Source organism: Myodes glareolus, chromosome 4 (assembly GCF_982192425.1).
Source record: "Myodes glareolus chromosome 4, mMyoGla1.1, whole genome shotgun sequence".
Lineage (NCBI taxonomy): Eukaryota > Metazoa > Chordata > Mammalia > Rodentia > Cricetidae > Myodes > Myodes glareolus.
The window spans coordinates 72,769,662-72,785,869 of record NC_142029.1 but is presented as its reverse complement, the minus strand read 5'-3'; the positions used below and the strand labels follow the sequence as shown (position 1 = coordinate 72,785,869).

The 16,208-nt window shown below is 49.2% G+C and overlaps 1 protein-coding gene across 3 annotated transcripts in view; it reads right to left on the bottom strand.

The window, feature by feature from the left end:
* The window catches only part of Usp2 (ubiquitin specific peptidase 2), a 28,335-nt gene extending 19,327 nt beyond the window's left edge, over positions 1–9,008 (bottom strand). Inside the window, exons 1-2 of one of the 3 annotated variants that reach the window (XM_048416931.3) lie at positions 8,855–9,008; positions 111–964 (exon numbers count right to left, since the gene is read on the bottom strand). In XM_048416931.3, the coding sequence (XP_048272888.2) occupies positions 111–923 (813 nt within the window). In that variant the 5' untranslated portion in view covers positions 924–964; positions 8,855–9,008. Of the gene's footprint in view, positions 1–110; positions 965–3,754; positions 3,866–6,520; positions 6,654–8,854 lie in introns of those variants that run through there. The other 2 variants (XM_048416932.3, XM_085688640.2) reach the window with 2 other exon arrangements.
* Between the last annotated feature and the right edge of the window lie 7,200 nt (positions 9,009–16,208).

Genomic DNA, 16,208 nt, shown 5'->3' with positions numbered 1-16,208 from the left:
TAGTGCTGTCATCAAACATCGGTCAGGTTGGGAGTTCTGTTCCTAGCCTGGTCCTTTATAAGTCTGTCTGTCTCCCCAGCCCATCACAGGATCCCCAAGAGTAAACTCACCATGGTGTCTTGCCCTGGGGAACTGGAGCGGCTGGGCCCAGAGACCTGGCCCTTGCCCTTCTCCCACAGTGTATAGCGGCCACTTGGTCGGTAGGTGGGACTGAGGACTTCAGGGACTCGGGAGGGAGGGGCTTGGGTGACCACCTGTGGTGCACTGCCCTTGCGACCATAGTTCTCCAGGTAGTCTGTTAGGTACTCATTGCGGCTGGCTGCTTGGTAGAGGCCCTGCAGGGCACAGAGCTCCTTACGGGTGCGGGCCAGCATGGGGCTGCGGCCCAGGTTCCCCGGGTCTATCCGGTAGCCATCTGAGGTCCGGTAGCCATCTGAAGTCCGGTAGCTATCTGAGGTCCGGAGGCTGGAGAAATCCCGGGCCAGGTCTGAGTGGCTGTTCGATTTCTTCTGGCTCAGGGTCACCCCCTGGTCTCGGGCACCCATGGGCAAGTAGCTGAGGGAGTTGCTGGTCACTCCATATGTGAATCCACTGCCTCCGTTGAGTCCACTGCCTGAAGGCCTTTCATTGCCCCGGGTCTGGCTCTCAGTACGTTTACTACCCCCAATGATGTCAGGTCTCAGCATGGGGCGGCCCCTGTCATAGTCCAGGATGGAGGAGGGGCCGTAGGTTCGGGGCCGAGGGAGGAAGCTGGTTGGGGAGACCGGCTTGAAACCAAGTTTTTCCTTCTCCAGGAAGGAGGTGGCCAGGTTGGCCCCATAGGAAGAGGGGGTGTAGGTGCCATAGCCCGATTTGGCATAAGGGGCATCTGTGTAGCGGGACGACTCTGTATAGCGCTTCAGGGTGGAGGAGAGCTGGGACATCCTTCAGGGTGGCACTCAGTGGGTACTGGGAGCCTCATGGGCTGAAAGACAAGGAAAGCAGTTGTCAAAGTGTCCTGCAAGGTGCCAGGCTTACTCTGTGCTTGCTTTTTATGCCATATGGGCCACAACCTTAAGACCTAACAGGCGCTACTCAGGGCCTGCCCACAAGAGGCTGGCTAGTTTCAGAGAAATACATATGCAAACAGGTATGTACAAGGGCTTGTGTGTACCATGAACACACAAGAGAAATCAGCATCTGTCTGTTGCGGTTCCTTGATTCTTCTAAGACCCAAACATTCATTTTCCCGGCCCTCTATGTCACACACAACCTCTAGGCAGATCCCACCCTGGGCTTCTGGTAAGTCTTGGCAGGAACTTCAGAGCTGTTGGGGGTTGGAGGAGTCCCGCCACCTTCACTGTCTGGACTGAGGACAAGGAGTATTTTGAGTTACAACTGCTTCCCTACCTTTGGCAAGCAATACTCCTTCAGGTACAGACTGCCCCCTGGAAATGTGCTGATGATCACAGGGCCAGATTCCTCATGAGGAAAAAAAAGGTCTCAGGAGAGGACGTGAGCTAGAGGAAGTGGTGAGGGAGTGTCAGGCGGAGGGGCTGGACCAGACCTACCTCAGTGCTCTTCCTTGGACACAGGCACCTGCTGCTTGGTCACCCAGTGAGGGGTACACTGGTAACATAGAACCTATCTTCTTCCTTGAGTTTGGTGTAGTCTAAGTGGATATTGGGAACCTATGGTCTAGGAGGTTTCCTGATCAAAGCAGGTGCCAAACTACTCCCAGTTACTTGACTTGTGCAAGAGGCGCCCCCTAGAGTCAAGATCCTGTACTGCAGAAGAGAGTCCCAGATTTAAGTGTTTTTGCGCATTAATCACTGAATGTGGAGGTTGGACAGCCCTAAAGGTCATACATTTTTAACCTCTCTATTGTACAGATAGGAACAGTGGCGGTTGTTTGCCCAAATTCACATGCTAGCTAGAGTCAGGACTGGAACCCAGGTCGTGGCCCAGCACTCTTTCCCCTCAGCCTTGAGTTAAACTGGTCTAGAGATGCCCAGAATCCCTCCACCATGGGGCAGCAGTGGAGAAGGTGCTTTGGAGAAAGGAGCAAGGAGCATTAGGTTCCTTTCTTCAGGCACTCTTGAGTCAGGGGCTCGGATGGAGGCCTATCCAGGATTCTCAGAGTAGCATGTGATTTAACTTCCCCTCCCCCACATCCCGTGTGTGTGTGTGTGTGTGTGTGTGTGTGTGTGTGTGTGTGTGTGTGTATGTGTGTGACACACATGAAAGTCAGAGGACAACTTGTGGGAGTCAGTTCTATCCTTCCACCATGCTTAGGCTTTAGGGTTTGAACGTGGGTCGTCAGGTTTGGTGGCAAGTGCTTTTTGACTTGCTGAGCCATCTCACTGGCTCCAGGGTTAGTTTTGACTCCCCCGTGACAGGCTAGCTGAGCAAAATTACCCTAGTTATTCAACCTCTTTGAGCCCCAATTTCCTCACGTGTAAATGAGCATAATAATCATCAGGAATCCTATCTCGTTGTTGTAAGGAATCAGGGAGATAATCACACGTGAAAGCATTTAACAATGGTTATTATCTCCTCCGTGGCCCCAGCCAGGCAGCCCGGCTCCTCCCTTCGTAGTCTATAATAATGGTAGGGTTGGCCATCTCCTGGCTTGGCTGGCTTAACCTCAGCTCAGGCGCCAGGCTTCCCCCTGCCACCCCCAGTGAGTTAAGTGGGCAGTGGGCAGACATCTGGCCATTCAGCAGACACCGGCTCAAGCAGCCCACAGCTTGCTTAGGCCAACAGCCCAGCTTACTAGGGCAGCGAGCAGTTTGTGCCAAGCCCCAAATGCTGAGAGCTTGGCAAAAGGCTACAGAAACGCAAGCTACTCATTAAGGCTTGGGATAGAGGTAGAGGTGCAAGGTGAGCTGGTGGCCACAGGACAGTGTTCCTTATCTGTGCCAGAGACCTCCAGCAATTGTGAGTCCTGGCTGGCATTAGAAAGCCTGTCTATCTCTACTGTCTGTCCTTTCCTTGCCTGGCTCAGGGGACCCCAACACCCCACACGCACACTTCCTTATCTACTATGTTCCCTCTTCCCATGCAACTTCCACTCTGCTCAGGGAAATAGTAACTGGGGGAGGATCTGAAGCAGGGATAGAGGGAAACCACGGTGGTGGGGGTGTGGCAGGCAAAGGCTTAGGGATGGGGGCAGGGGATCTGTCCTGCTCTATTTCACTTTGGAGAGCTCCATCAATAATGCAAAGTCAAAGAGACTACAGGTCTCAGGATCTGGACTCTGGGACATACAGCAGCCAATCAGATTGCCCCCCCCCACCCCCAGAGTATGAGCTCATGGCTCCTCCCCACGGCTCTCCCTCCCTTCTCCCAGACTGAGGCTCCTAGGGAATTGGTATTCTGCGGGCAGTGCCCCAAGCCTGTGACCTCTCTTAGCCCTGAGAATGACGCACAAGTGCCCAGGCCAAACAAGATACAGCAACAGGGACAGACAGCGTTGGCACTGTTAAGGCTTGGACACATCTTCTAGCTCACAGAACCCTGGGGAGGGCTCCCCAATCCCAGCTCTCTTGCCTGCTCCAATCAGGCAGGCAACTGCCAAGCCTCTCTTCTCCCCTCCCCCCAGTTCCACCAGTTACTCCATCACAGCCTCAGGGAAACTGCCTCACAGTTTCCAGGGCTAGGAGAGGATTCTCTTGCACATTCCACCCCCCTAAAACCCCTCTACTCTTAATGGAGAAAAGTCCCAGGACCTTCTAGGTGAGAGACAATTTAAGTTGGTATCTCTTGGCATTACCTGGTTCTGCAGTCCCTGGAGGCTACAGAATGCACCATGGGCGGGAGCCTCTGTTGGGGATCTGGCTGTGGCCTTGCTGCGCAAGACAGGGACAGGAAGGGCAGCACTCACATGGCTTCGAGTCTCCCTGTTGCCACAGGAACGGCTGGGACTGAATGGCTCTTTCATGGGGCAGTGGGAGGCTAGCCTATTGGCTGGGATCCCCCATACTCCTCCCTGTCCAGCGTGGGGCCCCTGCTGCCTGGCTCCTTTCATTGTTTATCCACAACTGGCAAGTTCAGGCATGTGGCTCCTGTCTGTGCCTCCCCAGGTGCCTGCCACCTTGGACAAGGCGGGTAGTCCCAACTCATGTTCCTTCTTCATGCCATCTTTATGGAGGTGTTGTTGTTTCCCTTTCTGAGGTTCCCCATCGTTTCGCAAAAATTTCCCCAGAAACTGGTGTGCTGGCATTGTTGCGCATAGACACATTCAGCTTCCTGTGGGGACACGGGAGCCATCCAGCTGTGGCTTCCAGCCAGCTGGTCCCACACACCTATAGACCAGGCACTATGCTCACTGGGGATCTTGTGATTTTATCTGCTGGACAGCCTCATACCATATGCACAGGGCTCTCTCTAGCCTTCTTGGCGGTGTGCTCAGATGTCGAATCCTAAAGTCTCAGTGTGGATGCAAGCTTGAACTTTGTCAGGTACATAACTACTCAGGCTTACAGACATGATTGTGAAGGTTTATATTAAATTAAAATGAAAAGGAAATCCATAATTCTAAACGGACAAAAGATTTAAATAGTGAATTTTTGGGATAGATATTACTTTGTAGATTAGGCTGGCCTCAAACTTTGTATCTTACCTCATGTTCCAAGTGCTGGGATTATAAGTATGAGCCACCACCCCTACCTAATAATGGGACTTTCATATGACGTTTTTATTGCTCATATTTCGGAAGGTTTTAACATTTAAAACTGCACTGACTTGAGCTATAGTGGATTAACTCAGGCCTCCTGGCTGCTTTAAGCAGTAGATGCTAACAATATGTCTACTTGCAGATATGGAACTACTTCTTTCTGTGAGTAACGTGGATCATCTCCCAATGAGCTGCTGTATTATCAGAGCTGGACGGGACCTGGGCTCTGCCTTCTACAGTCACTCTGAAAGTATCCCTGTCCCCCGATTGGGAGGGTAGAATTGAGAGAGGACCCCGTCAGGATGCAGATGATCATTTCTCTAGGAAACGCTCCTTCCTGCAGGAGCAGCCCCTGGATTTTCCACTGCAGGGGAATGAAAGTGAAGCCTGGTGCAACCTGAGCCGCAGCACAATACCGATCGGCCGCGAGATGGTGAGAGAGGCCTCCATTTCACTGGCTGTGCCAGGCTCTGTGTGTCCCCTGGTACTGGCATCTACCCCAGCACAGGCTCCTGGGCCCCAAACCTGGTGGTGGACATGCCCCTGCACCTTCTTCCCCGGCTGCTGCTTAGCCCACTCCCTGGGTACCCACACTAGGTGAGTCAGGGGGTAAAATAAACCCTGTTCCCTTGAGGCGGCCAACCTCCTGGCATCAGGTCACTGTCATCAGTTGCTGTCATTTCCTGTAGCTCACGTGAAGGGCTCCCTAACCTGCCCAGCTAGGGGAGTGGCTTAAACCTCAAGAATCCCAGACACTCCTGGCCCTGGAGGCAGGGGATGGGTGATGCCCCACATCTCCACAGACTCCATGCCCCTTTCTGTCTGCATGTGCTCTCCTTCCCGAGGTAAAGGCATATCCGAATCTGCGGCTTTGCTACTGCCTTCTATTCCCCCCAAGACAAACATCACAGGCACACCCAAAGCAGCACTAAGTTCCTTTCCTCCTACCTAGATGTTCAGGGCAGGTCAGTGGGGAGTCCCAGTTGGTCTCACTAGGTGCTTGGGAACCTCCACCATGGTGACCTCAGAGCTTCCCAAAGCTGTTTGCTAACTGCATCAGAATGTGCTGACCTGAGGGGTAAGCTAGGCGTGAGGGGACCCTGTCACAGTCTGTGACCTTTCTTCCTGGCTGCTTGGATCCCTTGTTACTCTTTCCGGCCACAAGTGTCCACTCAGCAGATGTCGAGAAAATGGCAAGAGGACAGGGGTGGCAAGCATTCACATGTCATCCCCTTGGGTCCCAGCCTGACCTCTGACCTGTTGCTAGCACCCCTCTCTCTTAGAGGCTGGTTCTCAGGAGCCCACCCACTTATCACAGGATGCTGCCGCCTCCTCTGGGGGATCGTACAAAGGAATTTGTGTCAGTCTCTATTATTCTCTGTTTGGGAAGATAACTTAAGACTTGGGGAGGGGGTGGGAGACAAGGAGGTCGGATAAAGAGATCAGAGATTGAAGAGATTGCCACAACCATCCTGGCATGTGGAGAAGAGGGTAGGCACAGGGACATCGCTATAAGGTGTTTTTTTTTGATTTGGGGTTAGGAAGGGTGGATATCTCTGTAAGTCCAAGAAAAAGCAAAGCAACAGGCTTCCTGGAAGAAGAGATGGCTTTCACTTCTCTTTCCCATCCCCTTTGCCCAGGTACCTTCCCAGCGAGTGACCCTGTCTCTCGAGAGAACCCCATCTCTCTCCCATGAGGGCGGCAGCTGTCCTCTGCTCCATGTCTTAAGGAGCATTTGGGCTTGGTGACGGTGCTCACCAGGCCAGTGGGTGGCGTCTTTCATGCTCCTCCAAACTCACTCAGGGCTCACTTGGGTCACTCAGCTGCCCTTGGAGCTCAGAGACCAAAGAGAGAGCTACTGACCTGTATCCAGGGGTGCTGGATGGGAGCTGGGGGCTTCTTTCCCCGCAGGGAAGGGACCGCAGTGTAGAGTCCAGAAGCTGGAGTCTAACTGGGGCTGGGTAATCCGGAGCTCAGGTTACGCTAGCTAGTTATATATAGTATCTTATCTGACCTCGAAGAGATGGCAACTCACTTGCATTCCAAGCCCCAGGAGAATTAAAGGGGCAGTGACAGGCCCACCTTCCACTCGATGCCCAGCGACCGGGTGATCGCCGAGGAGAACTAGCTAGAAACCTGGGAGGGGATATTTGGAAGTAAACCAGGAAGGGTCAAGGGGGAACAGAGCAGAGGGCTGGGACTGAATTGGAGTCCCAAACATGGAGAAGGTGGATTTCCTAGAGCTGTCAGTCACAGACTGAGTGAACAGGCACAGGCCGAACTGTCAGTCCAGCTGCGGGGATTCTGAGATGGGAGGACCTAGCTACAGGACACATGGGCAGAGAGGTGCTGGAGACCAGCACTCAATGTCAGCCCACTACTTTTTTTTTATTATTATTATTTTAATGGTGGACTTGTACATCTAGACCCACATTCCCGTTCTTCCCCTTATGGGATCTAAGACAGCTTGCAAGGGTACTTAAGCTTTCTGAAATTTAGCTCTATAATTTGTACAACATGAATAACAGAGCCAGGGGTGATGGCACACACACCTTTAATCCCCACGGAAAGTAGAGGCAGGAGGACCTCTGAGTTTAAGGCCAGCCTGGTCTACAAAACAGACGGCTAGGGCTACCCAGAAAAATCCTGTCTTAAAAAAAAAAAAAACCCAAACCCCAAGTGAACAAACAAGCAAAAAAACCCATGAATAATAACAACAATAGCAATTATGGTATCCCTCACAGTGCTGAGAGTAAAACAATAGTTTTCAGCTTCCTTGACCATAGCGAGAGCTCAATAAATGACATTCTTATAGACTATTTCCACTTCGTATCTAATTACTACTGTTAGCTGTAGCAGGCAACCTTTCCTAGACGGTGACCCTTCCTAGAAGAAAAAGGCCTCAGGCCACCCCTCAGGGAACTGCACTGATGCCAGAGACCAGCCCTGTGGTTTCCTGAACTGGTCCATGTCCCCAAAATGGAAAGGGCAGACGAATCTTGCCACCTTCCCAAGGCGACAGGCCAAGCCTGCTTGGGCTCCTTTCCTCTTTGCTCAGAAAAAAATAGCAAGTGTGGCTTCCCTGGGCTGCCAGGAAAATGCCTAGCCTCAGAGAAGCGGTTCCAGTCTACCTGTTGGAGGGCTCAGGATTCCAGGGCGGCAAAGGCAGGCTGGACAGGGTTACTAGAGGAGGGCGTCTCTGCTCTTGGTGCACCTGTCCGCTCCCAAGACGATTCTTCTGTTTCTTGATGGCTCTCCCTGAAGACTGGAAGGCCCCGGGGCTGGTGCCTCCACCCTGTCTCAGCACAGGGTACTGACTCAGACTAGGTCCTGATGATGCACTTCAGAGGACGCCCTCATTCCAGTCCTCATTCCAGAGTGGCATGCATCTACAGCATCGAAGAGTAGGGGACACCCCCACCCTAGCCCAACTACCAGTTCTCCAAGCCTCTGGTTTTGTAGGTTATGTGTGTATGTGTGTGTGTGTGTGTGTGTGTGTGTGTGTGTGTGTCTGTGTGATTATTCCTATGTTTGGAGAGATAAGCAGTCGCTACCAGGATCTTCAATTTGCCCTCATTCTCAAAAGCACTGGGGTCAAGAACTGGGAGTTCTCCCTCCTCATCAGAGCTGGAAGGGGTTGGCCAGGACTCCTCTTGGCTAGTTGCTTGTCAGGGAACACTGCATGGCTGCCTTTGCTTTGGGATTGGTGAGAATTTTAAAGTTGCCTCTTTCTGATTTGGGATTGGTGGAAAAATTTCCCTTCCGCTTAACTGCTGGCTTTCCCCAAGCCCCCTTCCCCCGCTTCGGAAAACTGACCACAGACAGCCCCAGGAGGTTTGACAACAAGGAGGGAGGTAGCTGCACGCACACGTGGGAAGAAAGGGTATCAGGGTCCAGGCGTCATTCTCAGGTCATACACGACACAGGGCACGGGGACCGGTACCCGCGGTAACTGTGTTTTCTCAGAACACATTGATCAGCACACAGATGGCTCTTCCTGGCACCCTGAGCTGTCAGCTGGCAGCCCCTCTCGCACACTGGCACCCACAGCTGGAGTTCCCCCGCACAGCTGGCCCTCGCCCTACATTTCTAATGTCCAGCTTGCCCAGGCTGTCGTTGACACCCTACTTTCCGAGCCTCCAAGCTGGCACTGACCCCGGCTTTCCCCTTCTCTGATCTGCGACAGGTGGCACGTACCTGCCTCTTCTCGGAGGATGGACGAGTCGAACCGGGCACAAGCATGGAGCTGCGGATGAGTCCTGGCTGGTACTGGCGCGGCGCAGCGAGCAGTGGCTGACGCAGAGGGCTCCCTGGCCTCGCTCGGTGCCTGCCCGCCTCTCCCCCACCTCCGCCGGGGGCCCAGAAAGGACCTCCCCGGGAAATCGGCGCCACCCAGCGGGCAGCCGCCTCATTGCGCCCGGGCCGGGAAAGCCCCACCCCGCGTTCGCGTCACTGATATACGTCACGACTATTGGCTTGTTTCTATTGTGGCGTCAATATAGCCCCGCCCGGCGTGAGTCTCCCAGGCAACCAGTATATACAGAGAACCACGTGGAGCAAAAGCACGCCTGTTTGGAGCCGGTGGCGCAAGGAAAGAAGTGGACTGGAATGTGACAGGTCCGGGCAGCTGGAAGGTCACGTCACGGGGAAAGGCAGCATACCAGCTTTCAGATTTTAGGGAAGACTTAATGTTACTGCACACTTTCTTACCGGGCTGGGAATGATCTATTCCACAGTCTCTTCTCTTTCTGCCTACTTAATAAAATAAGTTATTTAATTAACGTCTTAAATTAAATAAAAGTTAAATTAATTAATTTTTAATTAAATTAATTAAGATGCATTTATTTAAGCCAACTGTATAGCAGTATTTATAGAGCCGCATCAATCAAGCAGATAAGATTATGTCTGTTCAACATAGTTACTACATTACTATTCAAAAGACTCATCCTATGGGCTACTTATTAAGTACCTTATTAGACACTGTGATAAGTACGCTGCATGTATTAGTTTTCTCATTTAATCTTTTTAATGGTCCTGTAAAATGAGAACCACTATTATAGCCATCTATTGCACAATGTAGCTGAAGCCTAGAGGGACCATGTGTAGATAGGTCCAGTGTCACGAGGTGGAAAATGCCAAGGGCCAATTGCATTTCTACCAACACAGTATGGTGGTTCATTTAGGTGACTCACCCCAAGAAAGGGTAGATATTTTATCTAAACTATTAGCATTATAATTAAAGAGAGGCAATTTGTATTTTAATTTTAAGCAAACCTGACTTCTAAAAGTTATTTACTTATTGTATAGTTGCATAACGCTCCTAGCAAATGAGAATCACTTTTGTTTGTTTGTTTATGTGCTTTTGTTTTTGTTTTTCGAGACAGGGTTTCTCTGTGTAACAGTCCTAGCTGTCCCGGAACTCACTCTGTAGACCAGGTTGGCCTCAAACTCACTGAAATCCACCTGCCTCTGCCTCCTAAATGCTGGGATTAAAGGCGTGACCCTCCAGAGTTACTCTTTAAGGCACCCTGCTCCTTTGGCTTGTGTAGGTCTGTGGTGAATGATGCCTGGCTGTTGAGTACGTAATTAAGTCAGGGAAGAATTCTCTGAGCTCTGAAGAGAAAGCAGAGACTGGCCATGAGGATGGCTGGTGGATAAAAGCCCTTGCCACCCCACGCCTGACAACCTCAGTTTGATCCCCAGAATTCATGGGTGGAAGGAGAGAACCGACTCACGTGGGTTTGTCCTCTGACCTCTACATGTGTATGCACATACAAACACGTAAACAAACAAATATAAAAAACAAAATGAAAACGAAATGCTAACCTGTTGGGCATCCTCTCAAAGAGAAGAAGAAAAGACTGAGACAAATCTTGAATTTTTCCCGCTTAATTTTTATTACCACCCCTTCTCCTACACTGATGGAGAAAACTGCCCCACTAAGTAGGGTGGTGCCAAGGTACATCCAAGACTTCAGCTTTGCCTGGATCATTAATTCTTCCAGGTGCCCTTAGCTCCTCCTCCCATTTTCCACACTCTTATCACAGTGGGTCTCCACTCTCAAGTTCCTCCTCCTCTTACATTTCCCAAATAATTTAGATGCAACCAGAAGGGGGATACTTACAACCCGCACCCCATCACTTCATTAGTTAGGTAGGTGTGGAATATATGAGACTCTATTCTAGATACTCAGATAGGGACACAAATAAAGCAGGCTCTTTACTGGGCTCACGTCTTAGGAGGAACAGAAACACAGTAACAAAAAGTACAAACTATAGTGTGTGAGGTGGCGCTAGAGCGGTGGAAGCTAGTTAGACAACTGGGGTGACAGGGCCTGCGTTCGTTGTGATCTGAGATGACCCGATGAGAAGGTAACAGATAAATAATCTGTAAGTGGTCAGAAGTGAGTCGTGTGTGTGTGTAGGGGAAGAATGTTCTGGGCAGAAGGAGTGGTAAAAGCAAAGGTCCTGAGGTGGGAGCCATATGCTACTTTTGCAGGAAAACTAGGTGGGTGTGGCTGGAGTGGTGTGTGAATACAGCTTTCGGTGCCCGTAGCTAGCTTGGGTCATAATCGTCATGATTTCCTGAGTTGTCGATTTTTCCTAAATATTCTTGATGTAGGATGTTCTTCTGTATATGTGTTGCTTTTATTAGTTGAAGAGTAAAGCCAGGTGGGAAATCTGAACAGAAAGAGAGAGAGAGAGAGAGAGAGAGAGAGAGAGAGAATAGGTGGAGTCAAGGAGACGCCATTTAGCTGCCAAAGGAGAAAGATTCCAGAACATTACCCATATGTCATAGCCTTGTGGTGATAATAGATTAATAGAAATGTGTTAATCTAAGATAAAAGAGATAACTAGGAATATACTTGAACCATTGGCCAAACAGTGTTGTAATTAATATAGTTCCTGTATGATTTTTCAGGTCTGGGTGGCTGGGAAATGAAGGCGCAGTCTTTGTCTGCATATTCTCTTGGTGTGCTGGCTAATTTTTCTCAACTTGATACAAACTAGAGTTATCTGAAAGGAGGGAACCTCAACTGAGAAAATGCTTCTATAAAATCTGGCTGAAGGCATTTTCTTAACCAGGGATTGATGGGGGAGGGTCCAGGCCTTTGTGGGTCGTGCCATCCTGGTCTAGTGGTTCTGGGTTCTATTAGAATGTAGGTTGACCAATCCATGATGAGCAAATCAGTAAGCAGCACTCCTCCACAGCTTCTGCATCAGTTGCTGCCTCCGGGACCCCGCCCTGTTTGAGCTCCTGTCCTGACTTCCTTCAGTGATGACAATGACGTGGAAGTGTAAGCCAAAGAAACCCTTTCCTTCCCAAGTTGCTTTAGATTATGGTGTTTTATCACAGCAATACTAACCCTAACTAAGACACCCAGAAAACTATCAAAGGTAAAACCATTAGAGTCATAGATAGGACTTTATAGTCAGATCCTGGCTCCCTATGCTATTACCTTTAAGTAAATCAGGAATATTCTAGTCGGTGTCTTAACCCAATAATATGCTCCTCTTTTTGGCTCAAACTGTGGGGACTCCAGTCGATCTTGCTGGTGCTCAAGACCACCTTCTGTTGGTCTCCATACACTGAGATGGGAGTCCTAGAAGGTTTGGGGCAGAGCAACAAGGATCTGATTTCTGAATGGTGATTGGATTCAAAGAGAGCCAGAGCAGAACAAGGTTTGCGAATTCACTGGGAAGAAATGATAGGAGCTTTCTCTGATTTTTGTGGAAGCAAGAGAATTGATGAGAGGTGGTTGTAACCCTGGCGTGTTTTGACTGCAGCACGAACAGGGTTTGTGATGAGTTATGTAGCAAGAGGGAGAGGGGGAATTGTTTTTTTCTGAACGTGAGAGAGGGAAGCTGTAGAAGGGGCAGGTTTCGGTGGGGAGAAGCAGGGGGATTAGCCTGGTAGTGTGTCATACATTTGAGATGACTGTTGGATTATTTTATTTTATTTTATTTTATTTTATTGGGACAGGGTCTCACTATGTAGCCTTACTTAACCTTGAATTCACCATGTAGCGTGTCTGGAGCAGTGCCCCAATTATACGAAGAGATGAACTTGGGTCTGGTAGTAGAAGGACTGGCCTTCATGTGGGGCATGAGCCACCTAAAATGAGGGGAGAAACCTAGAGCCCTGGGACAGGCTCGGGGGTGGATGGATATGGTAGAGATTCTGGACGGCATCTTCTTTCAGTAAACTAGAAAGTGAGGTCAGGTAGCGAGGCTGGCTGAAGAAAGGCAGGCATTTGCTGAATGAAGAGAAGTTAGAAGAAAGCAGCTATTAAGTTGGCAGTGGTGGTGCAGACCTATAGTTTCAGCCATTCAGGAGGCTGAGTCAGAGGATTGCAAGTTCAAGGCTTCCCTGGGTTGCAGAGTGAGGTCAAGGTCAGACTGGGAAACCAAGTGAGACAGAGAGTATGAAATCCCTATCAACAGTGCTACAGATCCACCTGGGTGGCAGAGCGCTTGCTTGAAGCCCTGGGTTCAAACCACAGTTAAAATAAAAAGATAGTTATTTAGATCAGAGGTTCTCATCTTGAACCAGAACCCTCTCTCTGACTCAGGAGGTCTAAGATGGCCTTGAGTGTTTACGTTTTCAATGCATTTGTGGCTACTGCAGCACCTGAGGACAGCTGTCAGAGAATTGTTGGGCTATCCTGGGGCAGCTATGAAAGAGCGTTATGAACAGCAGACGGTATCAAGGTTATGACTCCAAGGTGTCTCTGATCCGTGTTTTCACTTGTGAAAATTTGCAGTCCCACATCTTTGCAAACATTTTTACTGTGTGTGTGTTTGTGTGTGTGTGCACACTGGCACAGCATGGAGGGCAACTTCTGGGTGTTGATTCTCTTCTACAAGGTAGGTGGAAATTAAAGGACAACACACAGGAGTCCGTTCTCCTTCCACAGAGGGTTCTGGGGATTGAACTCAGGTCTTTAGGCATGTTTGACAACCACTTTTATCTACTGCTCCATTTCTTCTGCCCAATGAATCTGGCTTGTTTTGATGCATATAATAGCTTCATGTTCTCTTGGGGCCAGCGCCCCCACCCCATTCTTTGACTATACTGAGGGCTGAACCCAGGGCCTTGTGTATTCTAGGTAAATGTTCTACCAGGCGAAATCCCCAGCCTGACTTCCTGACGTCAGAGTTTCTATTTGCCATTGCCCTCAACTAACTCCATCATAGCCCTTGACCTGGGCTTTAAGAAACCTGGCTTCATCCTGCAGATCTGGATGTCTTGATTAGGGAAACAGGAAAAAAAAACCCAGTCACTTAAAAGTAGCAAATAGGCACTGGAGAGAAGATACAGAGGTTAAGAATGCTCACTGCTCTTCCAGAGCAGCCAAGTTCAGGCCCCAGCAACTGTATGAAGGCTCACAGTCATCTGTAACTCCAGTTCAGGGCATCTGAAGCCTTCTGGACTCCACGGGCACCGCACATGCGTGCTGCACATCATAACATGTAGGCAAGACACCCATACATATAAAATAAACTACATTAAAAATAAAAAAATACATTTAAAAAGACTGCAAGTAGATCTGTGTCTAGAAAGGGAGACTTCCATTCACTTTGGGAATGCTGAGTTTATGCTCTGGAAAGTTCCTGCAAGGGGCTGCCATTTCTGAAGTACGAGGCAAGTGCCTGCCATCGACACAAGAGGAATACTTTATTTCTTCTTTTTTGTACTTCCCAAACGTCCATGAGGGTTAGGGTTAGGGTTAGGTTAGGGTTAGGGTTTAGGGTTAGGTTAGGGTTAGGGTTTAGGGTTAGGGTTAGGTTAGGGTTAGGGTTTAGGGTTAGGGTTAGGTTAGGGTTTAGGGTTAGGGTTAGGTTAGGTTTAGGTTTACGTTAGGGTTAGGTTAGTGTTAGGGTTGGAGTTTAGGGTTAGGTTAGGGTTAGTGTTAGGGTTAGGATAGTTTAGGGTTGGTGTAGGGTTATAGATTATAGTTAGGTTTGGGTTAGGTTTAGGTTAGGATTAGCTCGGGGTCTTCGATAATGTAGTGTTAGGTTGTGTTTGAGTCAGAATTAGTTTTGGTTTTAGTCTCCCTCCACGCCCCCAGTTCAAGAACCTGTGAACCACATTTCCTTCTATCAACAGTTGTGAGTATTCTAACTCTTTACTTGCCAATCCATATTACCTTTTTGATTGGAATCATTCTATAGGGTGTGATTCTTACTTTATTGTATCGATCAACATTTCTCCGATGCTGAGCATCATTCCATTAGCTTGGTCACTTGTATCTTCTTCAGAGTAAGTCTCATTCTGATTGTTTGCCTCCCTCCTTATTTAAGAAAATGACAGTTTCAAAAAGAGCAGTTTTAGATTCACAAAAAAATCAAAGATCAAATATGTACTGTTTCTCATGTATATGTAACTTCCTCATTATTTGTGCCTCCATCACGGTACGCTTCTTATATTAATGCTTCTACATTGACACATCACAGTCCCGCAAAGTTCACAGTCAGGGCTCACTCCTGCTTCCACTTCTTACTCGCTCTTTTTATTCTTCTCTTATACATTAGACCCCAGCCACAGGATTGCTGTACTTTTACTGTTTTTATTTATCCATGCGTGTGTTCATGCCCCATTGGAGACAAGAAGAAGGCATCAGATCCCTTGGAGTTGGGGTTACAGGAGGTTGTAAACCATCCAGCATAGGTGCTGGGAACTGAACTTGGAACCTCTGGAAAAGCAGCAAGCACTCATAACTGCTGAGCCATCTCTCAAGTCCCAGAGATGCCTGTTGAATATGTTTGGGTGGGGATCCTTTTGTGGCTTATTGCTTTGTAGACAGTGATGGGAAGATAGAGATTTCTTTGGGATTTTCAGAGCCATACAAAAGAAAATTGGTCCCGTAGGAGCTGATAGGAGCCCAGGAGAAAGGCAGAAGACTAAGGCCAACAGGAAGGGCTAGGAAAGAGGAGCTTTGGTGCATCTGGGGACCAACAGAGATGAGGAAGATAGACACCTTTCAACCTATTGGAGGGGGGACTCTATGCAGCGGGCTGAGACACAGTTTTGTGTGCACCCATGTGTCAAGAGCCCTGGGCTTGTGGGTGGCTTGTTAGAGTTAGAGGCCTCACTGCTGTGTGCCGTGCTCAGTTGTACTCTGAGGAATTTTCACTCTCAGCTGTGCTGAGGCGGAAAACAAGAACTGTGTGGTGGCCCTGATCTGGCACAGGAAAAGAGTCCCCTGCTCTCAGGACTCTAGGATGGAGCGCTCGGAGCATTTCTAGGCTGAAAGTGTTGATCTCAGCCTCCGGCAGCTGGGCCGAGAGGTTTCTGGAAGCCCCCTTGTTCTATCTCTTCTTTCGGAGTTTGGCTATTACATGTAAGAACTGTAGGTCAAACAACCCACAGCTGTAGTCTAATCCAGAGTGGCAATGGTTCTCTTCTCGTGAGTGTAGCCGGCATGACTGAGCAACTGAACATTTTTTTATTTCCCTGCCTACTTTTTATTTTTTATAATTTATTTAACTTTATTTTATGTACATTGACATCAGAGTCCCATGAATTTGAATTACAGACAGTTGTGAGC